We start from the raw sequence: 22,396 nt of genomic DNA, 5'->3' as shown, positions 1-22,396 counted from the left end.
CTCACTCTCACACACTCACTCTCACACACACACACACACACACACACACACACACACACACACACACACACACACACACACACACACACACACACACACACACACACACACACACACACACACACACACACACACTAACATACTCTCACACACTCTCACTCTCACACACACACACACACACACGTGTATGATGCTTCTCCCGGCATCACAAATCAACCCGCTAAGGAAGATCAAACGATCCATTGATCACACTATTCATGCACAGAGACACAATAGAATAAATCCCTGGTCACAGAGACACAATAGAATAAATCCCTGGTCACAGAGACACAATAGAATAAATCCCTGGTCACAGAGACACAATAGAATAAATCCCTGGTCACAGAGACACCTGGTAACCTGAACACGTCCACAGGATGTAGAGATGTAAAACAACATTCTGTTAATGTCCTGTCATACATCCCCAGATGCTACGTCACAGACACAGGATGTATTCTGTTAATGTCCTGTCATACATCCCCAGATGCTACGTCACAGACACAGGATGTATTCTGTTAATGTCCTGTCATACATCCCCAGATGCTACGTCACAGACACAGGATGTATTCTGTTTATGTCCTGTCATACATCCCCAGATGCTACGTCACAGACACAGGATACGCCACAATACATCATGTCATGTTAGTAGACTCTCTTACCCAGAGTGACTTGCAGGAGCAATTGGGCTTGTGCCTTGCTCAAAAGGGCACATCGATAGATTCTTCACGTAGTCGGCTCTGGGATTCAAACCAGCAACCGTTCTTTTGATTACTAGCCCCACGCTCTTAGCCACTAGGTCTCCCTGCTGCCCCATAACCCCTTTCTCCTGAAGTATACACTACTACACACAACTCTAAAGGCATTGGATTGAAGGAGACACGGGCTAAAGGGAGTTTGATTGGGACACATGATCATGTTAAAAGCTGTTGAGGATATACCAGATACCTCCAAACCTCACACGGGAACAGGGACATGCTTGTTTTAACGGTAACGGGGAGATGGAAAAGGGGGAGAGGGGGGGGGGATTTCTTACGTCGTTGGTGTTGACGTGCCAGGCCATGTCGCCGTAGGAGACCAGCTGACCGTTGACATAGCAACGGATCTCACTGTTCCTCCAGCGGTTGTAGATGTGGACGATGCTGATCATGTACCACTGAAACACAGAGAGGGGGGATTAGAGAGGGTTAGAAGGGGTTAGAGAGGGTTGAAGAGGGTTAGAGATGGTTGAATAGGGTTAGTGAGGGTTATAGAGGGTTAGAGGGGGTTAGAGAGGGTTGAATAGGGTTAGAGAGGGTTGAAGAGGGTAATAGAGGGTTAGAGAGGGTTGAAGAGGGTTAGAGAGGGTTGAAGAGGGTTAGAGAGGGTTGAAGAGGGTTAGAGATGGTTGAATAGGGTTAGTGAGGGTTATAGAGGGTTAGAGGGGGTTAAAGAGGGTTGAAGAGGGTTAGAGAGGGTTGAAGAGGGTTAGAGAGGGTTAGAGAGGGTTAGAGAGGGGGTGGGTGTGTAAAACCTGCATGCCTGCAAAATGTAAATACACCTCCAAACTGTCACATTACGACTAGGGCTGAGGATACATGTTACAGGGCTGAGGTTACAGGGCTGAGGATACAGGGCTGAGGTTACAGGATACAGGGCTGAGGTTACATGATACAGGGCTGAGGTTACAGGGCTGAGGATACAGGGCTGAGGTTACAGGATACAGGGCTGAGGTTACATGATACAGGGCTGAGGTTACATGTTACAGGGCTGAGGTTACAGGATACAGGGCTGAGGATACAGGATACAGGGCTGAGGATACAGGTTACAGGGCTGAGGTTACATGTTACAGGGCTGAGGTTACAGGTTACAGGGCTAAGGTTACAGGTTACAGGGCTGAGGATACAGGATACAGGGCTGAGGATACAGGTTACAGGGCTGAGGTTACATGTTACAGGGCTGAGGATACAGGTTACAGGGCTGAGGATACAGGGCTGAGGATACAGGTTACAGGGCTGAGGATACAGGGCTGAGGATACAGGTTACAGGGCTGAGGATACAGGATACAGGGCTGAGGATACAGGTTACAGGGCTGAGGTTACATGTTACAGGGCTGAGGATACAGGTTACAGGGCTGAGGATACAGGGCTGAGGTTACATGTTACAGGGCTGAGGATACAGGATACAGGGCTGAGGATACAGGTTACAGGGCTGAGGATACAGGGCTGAGGATACAGGTTACAGGGCTGAGGATACAGGATACAGGGCTGAGGATACAGGATACAGGGCTGAGGATACAGGTTACAGGGCTGAGGATACAGGGCTGAGGTTACATGTTACAGGGCTGAGGATACAGGTTACAGGGCTGAGGTTACATGTTACAGGGCTAAGGATACAGGTTACAGGGCTGAGGATACAGGGCTGAGGATACAGGTTACAGGGCTGAGGTTACATGTTACAGGGCTGAGGATACAGGATACAGGGCTGAGGATACAGGTTACAGGGCTGAGGATACAGGTTACAGGGCTGAGGATACAGGATACAGGGCTGAGGATACAGGATACAGGGCTGAGGATACATGTTACAGGGCTGAGGATACAGGATACAGGGCTGAGGATACAGGTTACAGGGCTGAGGATACAGGTTACAGGGCTGAGGATACAGGATACAGGGCTGAGGATACAGGTTACAGGGCTGAGGATACAGGTTACAGGGCTGAGGATACAGGTTACAGGGCTGAGGATACAGGATACAGGGCTGAGGATACAGGATACAGGGCTGAGGATACATGTTACAGGGCTGAGGATACAGGTTACAGGGCTGAGGATACAGGTTACAGGGCTGATGTGTCAAGTTACAGGGCTGATGTTTCAGGTTACAGGGCTGATGTTTCAGGTTACAGGGAACAGATTTTGGAGTTTAAGAAGGTTAAATAATGGAGGGAATGTCTCTCTCACTCTCTCTTCTTTTCTCTGGTCCCTTTCCTAAATTTGCCCTCTTCCGGTGTGTGTGTGTGTGCGTGTGTGTGAGATAATCCAACCTTGTTGGCTAGGCTGCTTGTGGGAGAGGGAAGGGAGGAGAGGGGGGAGGGGGAAGAGTAGAGGGGAGGTGGGGTAGGGTAGGGAAAGAGGAGATGGAGGAGAGGAGAGGGAGGAGATGGAAGAGAGGAAAGGGGGAAGGGGAGAGGGAGGTTGGAGAAGGGGAAGAGGAGAGGGAGGAGAGGGGAAGGGGGAGGGAGGAGAGGAGAGGGAGGGGAGAAGAGTAGAGGGGGAAGAGGAGAGGGAGGAGAGGGGGAAGAGGAGAGGGAGGAGAGGGGGGAGAGGAGAGGGAGGAGGGGGAAGGGGAAGAGGAGAGGGAGGAGAGGGAAGGGGGAGGGAGGAGAGGAGAGGGAGGGGAGAAGAGTAGAGGGGGAAGAGGAGAGGGAGGAGAGGGGGAAGAGGAGAGGGAGGAGAGGGGGGAGAGGAGAGGGAGGAGGGGGAAGAGAGGAAAGGGGGGAGAGTAGAGGGAGGAGAGGGAGGGGGGAAGAGTAGAGGGAGGAGAGGGGAAGGGGGAGGGAGGAGAGGAGAGGGAGGGGAGAAGAGTAGAGGGGGAAGAGGAGAGGGAGGAGAGGGACGAGAGGAGAGGGGGAAGAAGGACGAGAGGAGAGGGGGAAGAGTAGAGGGAGGAGAGGGAGGGGGGAAGAGTAGAGGGAGGAGCCAACTCAGCACCACTCATGAGGGAAATCTGCCATCTCTCTCTGTGTGTGTGTGTGTGTGTGTGTGTGTGTGTGTGTGTGTGTGTGTGTGTGTGTGTGTGTGTGTGTGTGTGTGTGTGTGTGTGTGTGTGTGTGTGTGTCTGTGTCTGTGTGGGTCTGTGTGTCTGTGTGTCTGTGGGTCTGTGTGTGTGTGTGTGTGTGTGTGTGTGTGTAGCAGCAGCAGGATAGTGCTGACGGTGTGATTGAGGGTCAGTGTTCGGGTCTTATCTCCTCCCATCACTATTCATGCAGCATCACAAATGGCACCACTTAATAGGGTTCCATAGGGCTCTGGTCTAAAGTAGTACACTATATAGGGAATAGGGCTCTGGTCTAAAGTAGTACACTATATAGGGAATAGGGTTCCATAGGGCTCTGGTCTAAAGTAGTGCACTATATAGGGAATAGGGTTCCATAGGGCTCTGGTCTAAAGTAGTGCACTATATAGGGAATAGGGCTCTGGTCTAAAGTAGTGCACTATATAGGGAATAGGGTGCCAAATGGGATGGACACTCAATGTGTGTGTGTGTGTGTGTGTGTGTGTGTGTGTGTGTGTGTGTGTGTGTGTGTGTGTGTGTGTGTGTGTGTGTGTGTGTGTGTGTGTGTGTGTGTGTGTGTGTGTGTGTGTGTGTGTGTGTGTGTAGTACATACCTTGCGGGGTTGAAAGTCGTACTTCACACAGTGTTGGAAGCCTTTCCCCTTGGACTTGAGTGATGTCACGATCAGACAGTTCCCCACAAAGTGAGCCGAGTAACCAATACCTTTACTGGTTCGAAAACTACAGAGGAGAGGAGAGGAGAGGGAGGGAGGGAGGGAGGGAGGGAGGGTGAGGGGAGGAGAGGAGAGAGGGGAGGGGGTCAGGGGAGGAGAGGAGAGAGGGGAGGGGGTCAGGGGAGGAGAGGAGAGAGGGAGGAGAGGGGAGGGGAGGAGAGGGGGAGAGGGGAGAGGGGAGGGGAGGAGAGGAGAGGAGAGAGGGAGGGGGTCAGGGGAGGAGAGGAGAGGAGAGAGGGAGGAGAGGGGAGGAGAGGGGGGGGGAGAGGGGGAAGAGAGGGGAGGAGAGGGGAGGAGAGGTGGAGAGGGGAGGGTGGGGGAGGAGAGGAGAGGAGAGATGGGAGGGGTTGAGGGGAGGAGAGGGGAGGAGAGGGGAGGGGAGGAGAGGGGGAGAGGCGAGAGGAGGAGAGGAGAGGGGGGGGGAGAGGGGAGGAGAGGAGAGGGGGAAGAGAGGGGAGGAGAGGGGAGGAGAGGTGGAGAGGGGAGGGTGGGGGGAGGAGAGGAGAGATGGGAGAGGAGGAGAGGAGAGGGGGGGGAAAACATGAAGTAAACAGTTTTTTCATGATAAACCTCTTTTTGATGTTATATCAGCAGGCAGATCAACCAAGTCTCTTTGTCCAATCAATTTACACCCTCCCCCAAAACATAACACACATGGTCAACCCTGTAGCCTTCAGATGAAACAAGAGGTCATGAAGAGGTCATGTTAAGACAGCCTAACACTAGTATCAGCCCCCATCTAGACCTTCAGCACACTTCAAAACAGGCCTAAATCTACATCTGTGTCAAGGCTATTCCCACTGCGTATACAGCCAGTGTATTGCTGTGTCGTCTCCAGGGGTGATGGGGTGTGGAGGCCCGTGTCAGACAGGGGGATAAAGTACTAGGAGCTGCTGGGGAAGGGTGTTAAGACTCTGGGGTTATCAGTCAGGCCACAGCAGGGCCTCCCCTCCATCTCTCCCCCTCCTCTCCTCTCTTCTCCAATCCCACACAGCAGCTCTCTCTACCCTTCTCAGAGAGCTCAGCTGTCACCATGACAATGGGTGGTTACCAGGGAGACGGGATTACAAGCTCTCTCCCGGCGGCGGTCAGGGATCATCCCCTGTGATGATGTCATCTGGAGCAGGTAATGCTGGGATACGGAACACAGATCAACACTCCGTTCTATAATAGCTTTTTACAAAGTTTAGATTTTACCGGTTTCAAAATGGAAGCCATCTCTTCATGGAACACGGCTTTCAATTTGGAATAGGGCCTATCTGCAGAGATATAGGCTGTCTACGGACCCATTTAGGACACAGCCATATCTCTGACACACAACACTCTCTGGGTGCAGGCAAAGCCCACTGTCTGCTGAATGACGTTCACTTTGAATATTATACATTGACAGCCTGCCATGTTCATCAAACTAGTTACAGGAGGTTCCTGTAACGATGGGGCATGTTCAATCTCATTGTTTGACCAAGCCTGTAACTGTTATAATCTACTGTAGTAACTACCTGTTATAATCTACTGAATCTACTGTAGTAACTACCTGTTATAATCTACAGTAATATCTACCTGTTATAATCTACTGTAGTAACTACCTGTTATAATCTACTGTAGTAACTACCTGTTATAATCTACAGTAATATCTACCTGTTAGAATCTACTGTAGTAACTACCTGTTATAATCTACAGTAGTAACTACATGTTATAATCTACTGTAGTAACTACCTGTTATAATCTACTGTAGTAACTACCTGTTATAATCTACTGTAGTAACTACCTGTTATAATTATAATCTACTGTAGTAATCTACTGTAGTAACTACCTGTTATAATCTACTGTAGTAACTACCTGTTATAATCTACTGTAGTAACTACCTGTTATAATCTACTGTAGTAACTACCTGTTATAATCTACTGTAGTAACTACCTGTTATAATCTACAGTAATAACTACCTGTTATAATCTACTGTAGTAACTACCTGTTATAATCTACTGTAGTAACTACCTGTTATAATCTACTGTAGTAACTACCTGTTATAATCTACTGTAATAACTACCTGTTATAATCTACTGTAGTAACTACCTGTTATAATCTACTGTAGTAACTACCTGTTATAATCTACTGTAGTAACTACCTGTTATAATCTACTGTAGTAACTACCTGTTATAATCTACTGTAGTAACTACCTGTTATAATCTACTGTAGTAACTACCTGTTATAATCTACTGTAGTAACTACCTGTTATAATCTACTGTAGTAACTACCTGTTATAATCTACTGTCTGTCTGTCTGCAGGACCACTAGAGAGAACACTGTCTGTCTGTCTGTCTGTCTGCAGGACCACTAGAGAGAACACTGTCTGTCTGTCTGCAGGACCACTAAAGAGAACACTGTCTGTCTGTCTGCAGGACCACTAGAGAGAACACTGTCTGTCTGTCTGCAGGACTACTAGAGAGAACACTGTCTGTCTGTCTGTCTGTCTGCAGGACCACTAGAGAGAACACTGTCTGTCTGTCTGTCTGTCTGTCTGTCTGTCTGTCTGTCTGTCTGTCTGTCTGTCTGTCTGTCTGTCTGTCTGTCTGTCTGTCTGTCTGTCTGCAGGACCACTAGAGAGAACACTGTCTGTCTGTCTGCAGGACCACTCACTGTCTGTCTGTCTGTCTGCAGGACCACTAGAGAGAACACTGTCTGTCTGTCTGTCTGCAGGACCACTAGAGAGAACACTGTCTGTCTGTCTGTCTGTCTGTCTGTCTGTCTGTCTGTCTGTCTGTCTGTCTGTCTGTCTGTCTGTCTGTCTGTCTGTCTGTCTGTCTGTCTGTCTGTCTGTCTGCAGGACCACTAGAGAGAACACTGTCTGTCTGTCTGCAGGACCACTAGAGAACACTGTCTGTCTGTCTGCAGGACTACTAGAGAGAACACTGTCAGTCAGTCAGTCAGTCAGTCAGTCAGTCAGTCAGTCAGTCAGTCAGTCAGTCAGTCAGTCTGTCTGTCTGTCTGTCTGTCTGTCTGTCTGTCTGTCTGTCTGTCTGTCTGTCTGTCTGTCTGTCTGTCTGTCTGTCAATAAACTCAAACAGAGATTTCTGTGAGCATGTGAGGCTTGAGAGAGAGAGACTGAACGAGAGTGAGAGGTAGCTGTAATGAAAGGTCATAGCTAATGAAGCGTGACTGTGGCTAACAGCTACCACTAACGTTGTCTCACAGCGAGCCCCCCCCCCCCCCCCCCCCCCCGGAGGCCTGGGCCGAGGCGTCCAAACAACTGTCCGATCACTAATGGACTCATCTGACATTTAACACCAACCAGTAATGTTTTTCTTATTTTACTGTCATACAACTCTGGAAGGAGACGTGTTCTGTCTCCTAGAGATGAACGTACTTTGGTGAGAAAAGTGCAAATCAATCCCAGAACAACAGCAAAGGACCTTGTGAAGATGCTGGAGGAAACAGATACAAAAGTATCTATATCCACATTAAAACAAGTCCTATATCAACATAACCTGAAAGGCCGCTCAGCAAGGAAGAAGCCACTGCTCCAAAACCGCCATAAAAAAGCCAGACTAAGGTTTTCAACTGCACATGGGGACAAAGATCGTACTTTTTGGAGAAATGTCCTCTGGTCTGATGAAACAAAAATAGAACTGTTTGGCCATAATGACCATCGTTATGTTTGGAGGAAAAAGGGGGAAGCTTGCAAGTTGAAGAACATCATCCCAACCGTGAAGCACGGGGGTGGCAGCATCATGTTGTGGGGGGTGCTTTGCTGCAGGAGGGACTGGTGCACTTCACAAAATAGATGGCATCATGAGATTGGAAAATTATGTGGATATATTGAAGCAACATCTCAAGACATCAGTCAGGAAGTTAAAGCTTGGTCGCAAATGGGTCTTCCAAATGGACAATGACCCCAAGCATACTTCCAAGGTTGTGGCAAAATGGCTTAAGGACAACAAAGTCAAGGTATTGGAGTGGCCATCACAAAGCCTTGACCTCAATCCTATAGAACATTTGTGGACAGAACTGAAAAAGTGTGTCCGAGCGAGGAGGCCTACAAACCTGACTCAGTTATACCAGCTCTGTCAGGAGGAATGGGACAGAATTCACCCAACTTATTGTGGAAAGCTTGCGGAAGGCTACCCGAAACGATTGACCCAAGTTAAACAATTTAAAGGCAATGCTACCAAATACTAATTGAGTGTATGTAAACTTCTGACCCACTGGGAATGTGATGAAAGAAATAAAAGCTGAAAGAAATCATTCTCCCTACTATTATTCTGACATTTCACATTCTTAAAATAAAGTGGTGATCCTAACTGACCTAAAACAGGGAATTGTTACTCAGATTAAATGTTAGGAATTGTGAAAAACTGAGTTTAAATGTATTTGGCTAAGGTGTATGTAAACTTCCGACTTCAACTGTATACATGTATGTAGTCTACACAGTAGATATATTATACGTATGGACACCGGGAGAATCTACACAGTAGAGATACTATACGTATGGACACCGGGAGAATCTACACAGTAGAGATAATATACGTATGGACACCGGGAGAATCTACACAGTAGATATATTATACGTATGGACACCGGGAGAATCTACACAGTAGATACACTATACGTATTGACACCGGGAGAATCTACACAGTAGAGATACTATACGTATGGACACCGGGAGAATCTACACAGTAGATATACTATACGTATTGACACCGGGAGAATCTACACAGTAGAGATACTATACGTATGGACACCGGGAGAATCTACACAGTAGATATACTATACGTATTGACACCGGGAGAATCTACACAGTAGAGATACTATACGTATGGACACCGGGAGAATCTACACAGTAGATATATTATACGTATGGACACCGGGAGAATCTACACAGTAGATATATTATACGTATGGGCACTGGGAGAATCTACACAGTAGAGATATTATACGTATGGGCACCGGGAGAATCTACACAGTAGATATATTATACGTATTGACACCGGGAGAATCTACACAGTAGAGATACTATACGTATGGACACCGGGAGAATCTACACAGTAGATATATTATACGTATGGACACCGGGAGAATCTACACAGTAGATATATTATACGTATGGGCACCGGGAGAATCTACACAGTAGAGATATTATACGTATGGGCACCGGGAGAATCTACACAGGAGATATACTATACGTATGGACACCGGGAGAATCTACACAGTAGAGATACTATACGTATGGGCACCGGGAGAATCTACACAGTAGATATATTATACGTATGGGCACCGGGAGAATCTACACAGTAGATATATTATACGTATGGACACCGGGAGAATCTACACAGTAGATATACTATACGTATTGACACCGGGAGAATCTACACAGTAGAGATACTATACGTATTGACACCGGGAGAATCTACACAGTAGATATACTATACGTATGGACACCGGGAGAATCTACACAGTAGATATACTATACGTATGGGCACCGGGAGAATCTACACAGGAGATATACTATACGTATGGGCACCGGGAGAATCTACACAGTAGATATATTATACGTATGGACACCGGGAGAATCTACACAGGATCAGTACAGAGATATTAGATCAATACATCTACAAACAGTCTAACTAAAATACAATCTACAGTAGCTTAGGTTGAGGTTCGGTTGAGTTATGTTGAGGTTCGGTTGAGTTAGGTTGAGATAGGTTAGGGTTAGGTTGAGTTAGGTTAGGGTTAGGTTGAGTTAGGTTAGGGTTAGGTTGAGTTAGGTTAGGGTTAGGTTGAGTTAGGTTAGGGTTAGGTTGAGTTAGGTTAGGGTTAGGTTGAGTTAGGTTGAGTTAGGTTAGGGTTAGGTTGAGTTAGGTTAGGGTTAGGTTGAGGTTCGGTTGAGATAGGTTAGGGTTAGGTTGAGTTAGGTTAGGGTTAGGTTGAGTTAGGTTAGGGTTAGGTTGAGTTAGGTTAGGGTTAGGTTGAGTTAGGTTGAGATTGGTTAGGGTTAGGTTGAGGTTCGGTTGAGATAGGTTAGGGTTAGGTTGAGATAGGTTAGGGTTAGGTTGAGGTTCGGTTGAGATAGGTTAGGGTTAGGTTGAGATAGGTTAGGGTTAGGTTGAGGTTCGGTTGAGATAGGTTAGGGTTAGGTTGAGTTAGGTTGAGTTAGGTTAGGGTTAGGTTGAGGTTCGGTTGAGTTATGTTGAGGTTCGGTTGAGATAGGTTAGGGTTAGGTTGAGGTTAGGTTGAGTTAGGTTAGGGTTAGGTTGAGGTTCGGTTGAGATAGGTTAGGGTTAGGTTGAGTTAGGTTAGGGTTATGTTGAGGTTCGGTTGAGATAGGTTAGGGTTAGGTTGAGGTTCGGTTGAGATAGGTTAGGGTTAGGTTGAGTTAGGTTAGGGTTATGTTGAGGTTCGGTTGAGATAGGTTAGGGTTAGATTGAGTTAGGTTAGGGTTATGTTGAGGTTCGGTTGAGATAGGTTAGGGTTATGTTGAGGTTCGGTTGAGATAGGTTAGGGTTAGGTTGAGGTTCGGTTGAGATAGGTTAGGGTTAGGTTGAGTTAGGTTAGGGTTAGGTTGAGTTAGGTTAGGGTTAGGTTGAGGTTCGGTTGAGTTAGGTTAGGGTTAGGTTGAGGTTCGGTTGAGATAGGTTAGGGTTAGGTTGAGTTAGGTTAGGGTTATGTTGAGGTTCGGTTGAGATAGGTTAGGGTTAGGTTGAGGTTCGGTTGAGATAGGTTAGGGTTAGGTTGAGTTAGGTTAGGGTTATGTTGAGGTTCGGTTGAGATAGGTTAGGGTTAGATTGAGTTAGGTTAGGGTTATGTTGAGGTTCGGTTGAGATAGGTTAGGGTTATGTTGAGGTTCGGTTGAGATAGGTTAGGGTTAGGTTGAGGTTCGGTTGAGATAGGTTAGGGTTAGGTTGAGTTAGGTTAGGGTTAGGTTGAGTTAGGTTAGGGTTAGGTTGAGGTTCGGTTGAGTTAGGTTAGGGTTAGGTTGAGGTAGGTTAGGGTTAGGTTGAGGTTCGGTTAGGTTGAGGTTTGGTTAGTTGAGGTTAGGTTGAGGTTCGGTTAGTTTAGTTTAGGTTGAGGTTAGTTTAGGTTGAGCTTAGGTTGAGGTTCGGTTAGGTTGAGGTTTGGTTAGTTGAGGTTAGGTTGAGGTTTGGTTAGTTTAGTTTAGGTTTAGTTTAGTTTAGGTTGAGCTTAGGTTGAGGTTCGGGTTAGGTTGAGGTTAGTTTAGGTTGAGGTTAGGCTGAGGCTTGGTTAGTTTAGGTTAGGTTGAGGAGGGTCAGTTTGTTTAGGTTGCGGTTAGGTTGAGTTAGGTTAGTTTAGGTTGCAGTTAGGTTGAGTTAGGGTAGTTTAGGTTGCGGTTAGGTTGAGTTAGGTTAGTTTAGGTTGAGTTAGGTTAGTTTAGGTTGAGTTAGGTTGCGGTTAGGTTGCGGTTAGGTTGTAGTTCTCACCAGTAGAGGTATGGTTTGTCCTTGTCTACGTTAAGGTTGAGTTAGGTTGTAGTTCTCACCAGTAGAGGTATGGTTTGTCCTTGTCTATGTTAAGGTTGAGTTAGGTTGTAGTTCTCACCAGTAGAGGTATGGTTTGTCCTTGTCTATGTTAAGGTTGAGTTAGGTTGTAGTTCTCACCAGTAGAGGTATGGTTTGTCCTTGTCTACGTTGATGTTGTTGAGGGGATCTTGTCTGAACCAGGTGTTGAGAGTAAAGCCGTTCTGGTAAGGCCACTTAGCGATGGGCGGCAACGCTATGGCCTGGGGGAGGAGACAGAACACACCATCAGCCAATCACAATCACAGACAACACGTCATAAACCAATCACAATCACAGACAACTCATCATCTGCCAATCACAATCACAAGTCTATCAAGTCACCGACGGGAACCTAGCACCAAAAAACGGACTATTTGACCTGGTTGAAAAATGACTCTTCGTGTGTGTGAAACTATATGCAAAGATAACTATTCTGTGTAGAATGTCTGTGTGTATTACGGGACTCATTGGCTTAGAATATATGGAAGGGAGGTGATCACTACACAACATGGACAGGTGTACGGGCAGGTGTACGGACAGGTGTGCGGACAGGTGTACGGACAGGTGTACGGACAGGTGTGCGGACAGGTGTGTGTGTCTTACCGCTGCACTGCGACCAGGGAAGTTGAAGAAGGTGTCTGGACCGTTTCTCTGAGGCATCAGGTTCAACACAGACAACAACTTGATAGAATGTCTAGGCTGAAGGAGGAGAGAGGAGGAGGAGAGAGGAGGAGAGGAGAGGAGGGGAGAGAAGAGGTGGAGAGGAGAGGAGGGGAGAGAAGAGGTGGAGAGGAGAGGAGGGAGAAGAGGAGGAGAGGAGGAGGGAGAAGAGGAGGATAGGAGGGAGAAGAGGGAGGAGATGAGGAGGGAGAAGAGGAGGGAGGATAAGAGGAAGGACAAGAGGAGGAGAGGAGGAGGGAGAAGAGGGGGGAGGAGAAGAGGAAGGAGAAGAGGAGGGGGGAGAAGAGGTGGAGAGGAGAGGGAGAGGGAGAAGAAGAGGAGAGGAGGGAGAAGAGGGAGGAGAGGAAAGGAGGAGGAGAGGTGGAGAGAGAGAAGAAGAGGAGAGGGAGAAGATAGAGGAGAGGAGGAGAGGAGGGAGAAGAAGAGGAGTGAATAACAGGTTGAAGAGGAGGAGAGAAGGAGAGGAAAGGAAAGGAGGAGGAGAGGTGGAGAGGGAGAAGAAGAGGAGAGAGAAGAGGGAGAACAGGGTGAAGAGGAGGAGAGGATGAAACAGGAGGAAGTTATGATGATGAATCAGGGGAGTTTGTGACATTCCTAACCAATCACAGACACTGAAGGAGGATAGAATAATACCACAGTGTGACATCATCAGCCCTACAACAACCCTGTTGGATCAATAAGCCATCAATCACATCTGCCCGCCTCTGGTAACAGCTTATCAATACCATGGCAACCCCATAACAAATCTATCCCCGGAGAGGAGAGAGAGGAAAGATGAAAGAGAGATGGAGGAGAGATGAAAGGTGAGTTTTTTGTTGTTGCTGTATACAGAATGTCATAGAGTAGGGATGGGGAGGAGAGAGAGAGAGATGGAGGAGACAAGGTGAAGAAGGATAGAGGGATGGAGAAGGAGAGGAGGAGAAGTGGAGAGGAGGAGAGAGAGATGGAGGAGACAAGGTGAAGAAGGATAGAGGGACCCAACCCAACCCAGCCCAACTCAACCCAACCCAACCCAGCCCAACCCAACTCAACCCAACCCAGCCCAGCCCAGCCCAGCCCAACCCAGCCCAGCCCAGCCCAGCCCAACACAGCCCAACACAGCCCAACACAGCCCAGCCCAACCCAGCCCAGCCCAGCAAAACTCAGCCCAACCCAACCCAGCCCAACTCAACGCAACCCAACCCAACTCAACCCAACCCAGCCCAACCCAGCCCAGCCCAACACAGCCCAAACCAACCCAGCCCAGCCCAGCCCAACCCAGCCCAGCCCAACCCAGCCCAGCCCAACCCAGCCCAGCAAAACCCAGCTGAACCCAACCCAACCCAGCCCAACTCAACCCAACCCAACCCAACTCAACCCAGCCCAGCCCAACCCAGCCCAAACCAACCCAGCAAAACCCAGCCCAACTCAACCCAACCCAACCCAGCCCAGCCCAACCCAACCCAGCCCAACCCAGCCCAACCCAGCAAAACCCAGCCCAACCCAGCCCAACCCAGCCCAACTCAACCCAGCCCAGCCCAGCCCAACCCAACCCAGCCCAGCCCAACACTGCCCAACCCAGCCCAGCCCAACCCAGCCCAACACAGCCCAACCCAGCCCAGCAAAACCCAGCCCAACTCAACCCAACCCAACTCAACCCAACCCAGCCCAACCCAGCCCAGCCCAAACCAACCCAGCCCAACACAGCCCAACCCAGCCCAGCCCAACCCAGCCCAGCCCAGCAAAACCCAGCTGAACCCAACTCAACCCAGCCCAACTCAACCCAACCCAGCCCAGCCCAACCCAGCCCAAACCAACCCAGCAAAACCCAGCCCAACTCAACCCAACCCAACCCAGCCCAACCCAGCCCAGCCCAACCCAGCAAAACCCAGCCCAACCCAGCCCAACCCAGCCCAGCAAAACCCAGCCCAACCCAACCCAGCCCAACCCAGCCCAGCCCAGCCCAACCCAGCCCAGCACAACACAGCCCAACCCAGCCCAGCCCAGCAAAACCCAGCCCAACCCAACCCAGCCCAACTCAACCCAACCCAACTCAACCCAGCCCAACTCAACTCAACCCAACCCAGCCCAACCCAGCCCAGCCCAAACCAACCCAGCCCAACACAGCCCAACCCAGCCCAGCCCAGCAAAACCCAGCTGAACCCAACCCAACCCAACCCAGCCCAACTCAACCCAACCCAACCCAGCCCAACCCAGCCCAGCCCAACCCAGCTTCCCCACAGATAGTCACACAACCCAACCCAGCCCAACCCAACACAGCCCAGCCCAACCCAACCCAGCCCAACACAGCCCAACCCAGCCCAGCAAAACCCAACCCAGCCCAACCCAACCCAGCCCAACCCAACCCAGCCCAAAACAGCCCAACCCAACCCAGCCCAACCCAGCCCAGCAAAACCCAACCCAGCCCAACCCAACCCAGCCCAACCCAGCCCAACCCAGCCCAGCCCAGCCCAGCCCAACCCAACCCAGCCCAACCCAGCCCAACCCAGCAAAACCCAACCCAACCCAGCCCAACCCAACCCAACCCAACCCAGCCCAACCCAGCCCAACACTGCCCAACACAGCCCAGCCCAGCAAAACCCAGCCCAACCCAACCCAACCCAACTCAACCCAACCCAACCCAGCCCAAACCAACCCAGCCCAACCCAGCCCAACCCAACCCAGCCCAACCCAACCCAGCTTCCCCACAGATAGTCACCCAACCCAACCCAGCCCAACCCAGCCCAACCCAACACAGCCCAACCCAACCCAGCCCAACCCAGCCCAGCCCAGCCCAGCCCAACCCAGCCCAACCCAGCTCAGCTTCACAGCTGTCTCCTTCACCCTCCCCCTGCCTCCCTCACCCTCCCCAAGCCTCCCTCACCCTCCCCCAGGTTAACTCACCCTCCCCCAGTCTCCCTCACCCTCCCTCAGCCTCCCTCACCCTCCCCCAGCCTCCCTCACCCTCCCCCAGGTTAACTCACCCTCCCCCAGCCTCCCTCACCCTCCCCCAGGTTAACTCCCCCTCCCCCAGGTTAACTCACCCTCCCCCAGGTTAACTCACCCTCCCCCAGCCTCCCTCACCCTCCCCGAGGTTAACTCCCCTCCCCCAGGTTAACTCACCCTCCCCCACCCTCCCTCACCCTCCCCCAGGTTAACTCCCCTCCCCCAGGTTAACTCCCCTCCCCCAGGTTAACTCCCCTCCCCCAGGTTAACTCCCCTCCCCCAGGTTAACTCACCCTCCCTCACCCTCCCCCAGGTTAACTCCCCTCCCCCAGGTTAACTCCCCTCCCCCAGGTTAACTCACCCTCCCCCACCCTCCCTCACCCTCCCCCAGGTTAACTCCCCTCCCCCAGGTTAACTCCCCTCCCCCAGGTTAACTCCCCTCCCCCAGGTTAACTCCCCTCCCCCAGGTTAACTCCCCTCCCCCAGGTTAACTCCCCTCCCCCAGGTTAACTCCCCTCCCCCAGGTTAACTCCCCTCCCCCAGCCTCCCTCACCCTCCCCCAGGTTAACTCCCCTCCCCCAGGTTAACTCCCCTCCCCCAGGTTAACTCACCCTCCCCCAGGTTAACTCACCCTCCGCCAGCCTCCCTCACCCTCCCCCAGGTTAACTCACCCTCCCCCAGGTTAACTCACCCTCCCCCAGCCTCCCTCCCCCAGGTTAACTCCCCTCCCCCAGGTTAACTCACCCAGATACCGTTGTCTCCCCTCAGCATACTGAAGAGTAGTTTCAGCTCCTTCACTGTTATACTGTAGCTGGCCATCACCCCCAGCATATCCACCAACAGATCTACACACACACACACACACACGCACGCACGCACGCACACACACACACACACACACAGAGGGAGAAAAAAGTAAGGTGTAGTCTGGTCTAGTCAGGTCTAGTAATGTCTAGTCAGGTCTAGTAATGTCTAGTAATGTCGTGTCAGGGCTCGTCAGGTCTAGTAATGTCTAGTCAGGTCTAGTCAGGTCTAGTAATGTCTAGTAATGTCGTGTCAGGGCTCGTCAGGTCTAGTAATGTCTAGTAATGTCTAGTAATGTCTAGTAATGTCGTGTCAGGGCTCGTCAGGTCTAGTCATGTCTAGTCAGGTCTAGTCAGGTCTAGTAATGTCTAGTAATGTCGTGTCAGGGCTCGTCAGGTCTAGTCATGTCTAGTCAGGTCTAGTCAGGTTTAGTAATGTCTAGTAATGTCGTGTCAGGGCTCGTCAGGTCTAGTCTGGTCTAGTCAGGGCTCGTCAGGTCTAGTCAGGGCTCGTCAGGTCTAGTAATGTCTAGTAATGTCTTGTCAGGTCTTGTCAGGTCTAGTCAGGTCTAGTAATGTCTTGTCAGGTCTAGTAAGGTCTAGTAAGGTCTAGTCAGGTCTAGTCAGGTCTAGTCAGGTCTAGTCAGGTCTAGTCAGGTCTAGTAATGTCTTGTCAGGCCTCGACAGGGCTCGTCAGGGCTAATCAGGTCTAGTAATGTCTAGTAATGTCTAGTAATGTCTAGTAATGTCTAGTCAGGTCTAGTCAGGTCTTGTCAGGTCTTGTCAGGTCTAGTCAGGTCTAGTCAGGTCTAGTCATGTCTAGTCATGTCTAGTCATGTCTAGTCATGTATAGTAAGGTCTAGTCAGGTCTTGTCAGGTCTTGTCAGGTCTTGTCAGGTCTTGTCAGGTCTTGTCAGGTCTAGTCAGGTCTAGTCAGGTCTTGTCAGGTCTTGTCAGGTCTTGTCAGGTCTAGTCAGGTCTTGTCAGGTCTTGTCAGGTCTTGTCAGGTCTAGTCAGGTCTTGTCAGGTCTTGTCAGGTCTAGTCAGGTCTTGTCAGGTCTAGTCAGGTCTTGTCAGGTCTAGTAAGGTCTTGACCTGGAGGACAATTTACTATTATCTTCTATAGCACTTGCTCTGTGTGTGTGTGTGTGTGTGTGTGCGAGAGTGTGTGTGTGTGTGCGAGAGTGTGTGTGTGTGTGCGAGAGAGAGAGAGAGAGAGAGAGAGAGAGAGAGAGAGAGAGAGAGAGAGAGAGAGAGAGAGTACCTACCTGCGATCATGTCGTCCACAGAGCTCAGCTTGGACAGGACCTGTTGTATGAGGCCCACCTCTGTGCTGGTCTGAATGTTCCTCACACTCTTCCTCAGGATGGCTGTGAACATGGACCACACCTGGTGACACAACAACACACACAGACTCATCACCTGGTGACGCAACAACACACACAGACTCATCACCTGGTGACGCAACAACACACACAGACTCATCACCTGGTGACACAACAACACACAGACTCATCACCTGGTGACACAACAACACACACAGAGTCATCACCTGGTGACACAACACAAACAGAACTTTTTCTGATCTAAAGGTCTCACTGCAGTATTCGACATTTGAAAGGGGATATTGTAAAAAAAAGAAATGAGTACCTAGCACCCCTGAGATTGAAACTGGGATCCTCAGAGCAGTAGCTTGCACTTTAAGCTCTTCCGCTATCCCCCGCCACACTAGCAAGCCGCCAGCCTACTAGATGGTAATATGCGCTGGCGTTGCCCCTAGTGGACAGTATTGAACTTGCACGGGGACCTGGAGAAACGTCTAATACTGCAGAGGATCTGGTGTGACCTTGCTGCTTTTCATTCAACCACCTTTCATTGTCCGTCTCATACTGGGAATACTGTTATATCATTCATGGTTGATAAGGGTTGTTAAGTTCTGATAACTATCCCAACATTTTTAATTTAAGGACCAAAACATTTATTGCAGAATAGTTCCACCGATTCCATGGCACATATAGGGTTGCAAAGGGTCGGAAAACTTCTGGTAAATTTCCGGAATATTTCCATGGGAATTTAAGCCCGGGAATTTGGGGAATTTTGCTTAAATTCGTTTAAAAAAAAGTTAGCTTATAACACCTTTTTTGTGGGATACACATTAGGCAATTCTAGATCTTGTGGCATATTTTGGTTAAACTATCCACAATTCAATGGAATTGCAACCCTCTGCACACACAATGCACTCATCCATCACATGTACAGCTGATTCTCAAGATCTTGTACACGAATGAGATGCTATTGAACCCACACTACTACACTGTCTGAGCCAAGGACTACATGCTTTCTGGTAAGTTTTGGTTACAATACTGGGTGAGGTGAATATATTTTATATGACATACATGATTTTTTGTTAACTAGTAAATCATTTCTAACTTGTTAACAATTTCTGCTTGTTAGTTTTTTGCTACCGTGTGGGTTTTAGCTTGCTTGAGCCTGCTAACTGAGAAGTGTTAATTCACCTGTTTCCATACATGTTTCATTTGAAAACATTTATCCTAAAAAGGAGTTGTTTAATCAACTGCTTAACTATTTATCTGTACATGGAATTGTTTTGGGGTTTTTTTACTCATTTTTTTTGCAAATCTTTACAGGACAATGTCACGGGCACTATCTGATGTGTGGAGACATTTCACTGCAGCTGCAACTAATGTAGAAGGAAAAGCCGTGTACATTTGCAAATACTGTGCCAAATCATATGTGAAGAATAACACAAAGATGCAGAATCATATGGCCAAGTGCATAAAGTTCCCTCAGCGCTCACAACAAGCAACCTCTGAGAAAAGTCCCTCTACTTCTATTCGCGGTGTAAATGATGAATCAGACACCTTATTGATAGCAACAGCTCACGGTCTTCCTGGAATCAGATGTGTTTTTGACTCAATGGAGGAACGTAGTCAGAGAAATGCTGATGAATGTTTTGCTCGAGCTCTGTACGCAACTGGTTCACCTCTGATGCTCACAGGCAATGTGTATTGGAAGAGATTACTGAATGTTCTTCGCCCAGCATACACCCCTCCGACCAGACATGCTTTATCTACTCATTTGCTGGATGCAGAGTTCAACAGAGTTCAATTGAAGGTCAAGCAAATCATAGAGAAAGCAGACTGTATTGCAATTATCTCTGATCGGTGGTCGAACGTCCGTGGGCAAGGAATAATTAACTACATCATCTCCACCCCTCAACCAGTATTCTACAAGAGCACAGACACAAGGGACAGCAGACACATACACCGGTCTCTACATTACAGATGAGATGAAGGCAGTCATCAATGACCTTGTACCACAGAAGGTATTTGCACTGTTGACAGACAATGCTACGAACATGAAGGCTGCTTGGTCTAAAGTGTAGGAGTCCTACCCTCACATCACACCTATTGGCTGTGCTGCTCATGCATTGAATCTGCTCCTCAAGGACATCATGGCACTGAAAACAAGAGAGCCAAGGAAATGGTTCTGTATGTGAAGGGTCATCAAGTTATAGCAGAAATCTACCTCACAAAACAAAGTGAGAAGAATAAGAGCACCACATTGAAGCTGCCCAGCAACACCCGTTGGGGTGGTGTTGTCATCATGTTTGACAGTCTCCTGGAGGGGAAGGAGTCTCTCCAAGAAATGCCCATATCACAGTCTGCCGATACGAACAGCCCCATCAAGAGGATCCTCCTGGATGATGTATTTTGGGAGAGAGTGGTAAGCAGCCTGAAACTCCTGAAACCTATAGCAGTAGCCATTGGCCGGATTGAGGGAGACAATGCCATCCTGTCTGATGTTCAGACTCTGCTTGTAGATGTAAGAGAAGAAATCCGTACTGTCCTGCCCACTTCACTGTTGCTCCAAGCAGAGGAAACTGCCGTTCTGAAATACATCAAAAAGCGTAAAGACTTCTGCCTGAAGCCCATACACGCCGCAGCATACATGTTGGACCCCAAGTATGCTGGCAAGAGCATCCTGTCTGGTGCAGAGATCAACAAGGCCTATGGTGTCATCACTGCCGTGTCTCGTCACCTTGGCCTGGATGAGGGCAAGGTTCTAGGCAGTCTGGCGAAGTACACTTCCAATCAAGGGCTTTGGGATGGAGATGCAATATGGCAGTCGTGCCAACATATCTCATCAGCCACCTGGTGGAAGGGACTTTGTGGATATGAGGCTCTTTCCCCTGTTGCCTCCATCATCCTCCAAATCCCACCAACATTAGCCGACTCAGAGCACAACCGGTCCTTGTTTGGGAACACACACCAAAACATGCAACAGGCTGACCAATACAAGGGTTGAAAAATTGGTGGCCATCCGGGCAATTTTTTTTGCTTTTTGAGCCTGACAACGAGCCATCCTCAACAAGGTTGGAAAGTGACAGTGAAGACGAGGTCTCAGAGTCTGATGTTCAAGAGGTGGACATTGAGGAGGTCCAGGGAGAAGACATGAAAGCCTGAGAGGAAGACAACCAAAGCTTTAGGTTCTAGACTATCATTTTACAGATGTATGTTGAAAACGTTTTTGTGAGATGCGAGGCAAGAATAAAGAGGATATAATTATGGTCAGATTTGTCAAATGGAGGAGGGCGAGGAAGAGCTTTGTATGCATCTATGTGTGTGGAGTTTAGGTGGTCTAGAGTTTTTTTTTCTGGTTGCATGTAACACGCTGGTAGAAATTAGGTACAATTATTTAAGTTTGCCTGCATTAAAGTCCCCGGCCACTAGGAGCGCCGCTTCCTTCTACAGCTCGTTGAGTGCTGTCTTAGTGCCAGCATCGGTTTGTGGTGGTAAATAGACGGCCACGAACAATATAGATGAGAACTCTCTTGGTAGATAGTGTGGTCAACAGCTTATCATGAGGTATTCTACCTCAGGGGAGCAATACCTCGAGACTTCTTTAATATTAGACATGGTGCACCAGCAGTTATTGACAAATAGAAACACGCCCTTCGTGTTACCGAAAGTAGCTGCTCTGTTCTGCCAATGCAGGGAAAACCCAGACAGCTCTATATCATCCGTGTCGTCGTTCAGCCACGACTCGACGACTCGGTGAAACATAAGACATTACAGTTGTTAGTATAGTCTCAACCGTAGATCATCCGGTTTATTCTCCAGTGATTGGCCAATAGAACCGATGGTAGTGGTGATTTACTCACTCGCCTACGAATCCTCACAAGGCACCCTGACCCTTCTCTCTCTGTATCTCCGTCTTTTCTTCACAGTAATGACAGGGATTTGGGCCTGGTCTCCGGAGAGCAGTATATCCTTTGCGTCGGATTCATTAAAGGAAAAAAATCTTTGTCCAGTTCGAGGTGAGTAATCTTGTCAGGTCTTGTCAGGTCTTGTCAGGTCTTGTCAGGTCTTGTCAGGTCTTGTCAGGTCTTGTCAGGTCTAGTCAGGTCTAGTAACCGCTGTTCTGATGTCCAGAAGCTCTTTTCAGTCGTAAGAGACGGTAGCAGCAACATTATGTACAAAATAAGTTACAAACAATGTGAAAATACTAACGAAACAGCTGTTGGTTAAGAGCCAGTAAAACGGCAGCCATCATCTCCAGCACCAGTATATATATACAGTATATAGAATGTATTGTATATATATATATACAGTATATAGAATGTATTGTATATATATATATACAGTATATAGAATGTATTGTATATATATATATACAGTATATAGAATGTATTGTATATATATATATACAGTATATAGAATGTATTGTATATATATATATACAGTATATAGAATGTATTGTATATATATATATACAGTATATAGAATGTATTGTATATATATATATACAGTATATAGAATGTATTGTATATATATATATACAGTATATAGAATGTATTGTATATATATATATACAGTATATAGAATGTATTGTATATATATATATACAGTATATAGAATGTATTGTATATATAT

General features: G+C 48.4%; 1 protein-coding gene across 1 annotated transcript in view; it reads right to left on the bottom strand.

Moving 5' to 3' along the window:
* Positions 1 to 22,396, bottom strand: part of LOC139537936 (neurobeachin-like) — a 314,233-nt gene that overhangs the window by 209,066 nt on the left and 82,771 nt on the right. The window contains exons 3-8 of the mRNA XM_071339839.1: positions 17,708 to 17,828; positions 16,381 to 16,481; positions 12,634 to 12,729; positions 12,130 to 12,251; positions 4,400 to 4,526; positions 1,073 to 1,192 (exon numbers count right to left, since the gene is read on the bottom strand). Coding sequence (XP_071195940.1) covers positions 1,073 to 1,192; positions 4,400 to 4,526; positions 12,130 to 12,251; positions 12,634 to 12,729; positions 16,381 to 16,481; positions 17,708 to 17,828 — 687 coding nt within the window. The remainder of the gene's footprint in view (positions 1 to 1,072; positions 1,193 to 4,399; positions 4,527 to 12,129; positions 12,252 to 12,633; positions 12,730 to 16,380; positions 16,482 to 17,707; positions 17,829 to 22,396) is intronic.

This window comes from Salvelinus alpinus, chromosome 13, assembly GCF_045679555.1.
Source record: "Salvelinus alpinus chromosome 13, SLU_Salpinus.1, whole genome shotgun sequence".
Lineage (NCBI taxonomy): Eukaryota > Metazoa > Chordata > Actinopteri > Salmoniformes > Salmonidae > Salvelinus > Salvelinus alpinus.
Note: the sequence above shows the minus strand (reverse complement) of the source record. Positions and strands in the feature narration are given on the sequence as shown.